A 295-nucleotide genomic window follows, 5' to 3' on the forward strand; every position below is an offset into this window, starting at 1 on the left:
TCGAGCATATGCGTATAGCATCACTGCATGATTGACAGTGTTTTAAGTACACAGCCATTGCCTTTGTTTCTCCTCAGGTGTACTACGAGCGCGTCAACTCCCACGCCGCGGGCACCTGCTTCCACTTTTCCAACTGCGGCGTCAAAGATATTTCCAAGAAGCTGGTCCACCTGTCGAGATTCTCCTGCACCAAAATAAGGTCATACTGAGTCTTGCTTCTTGCTCTTAAGGGGGCGATTTCGTAATTTAGTAATGATGTGAGTTGTGGAGACGATATATACAACACACCCGTTGG

At 47.5% G+C, this 295-nt stretch overlaps 1 protein-coding gene across 1 annotated transcript in view; it reads left to right on the forward strand.

Annotated features, from left to right (window-relative positions):
• Positions 1-295, forward strand: part of LOC119587111 (transmembrane protein 151B-like) — a gene marked incomplete in the record, with an annotated part of 49507 nt that overhangs the window by 44491 nt on the left and 4721 nt on the right. Inside the window, 1 exon segment of the mRNA XM_037935863.1 lies at positions 78-199. Coding sequence (XP_037791791.1) covers positions 78-199 — 122 coding nt within the window.

The sequence above is a fragment of the Penaeus monodon genome, chromosome 22, assembly GCF_015228065.2.
Source record: "Penaeus monodon isolate SGIC_2016 chromosome 22, NSTDA_Pmon_1, whole genome shotgun sequence".
Classification (NCBI taxonomy): domain Eukaryota; kingdom Metazoa; phylum Arthropoda; class Malacostraca; order Decapoda; family Penaeidae; genus Penaeus; species Penaeus monodon.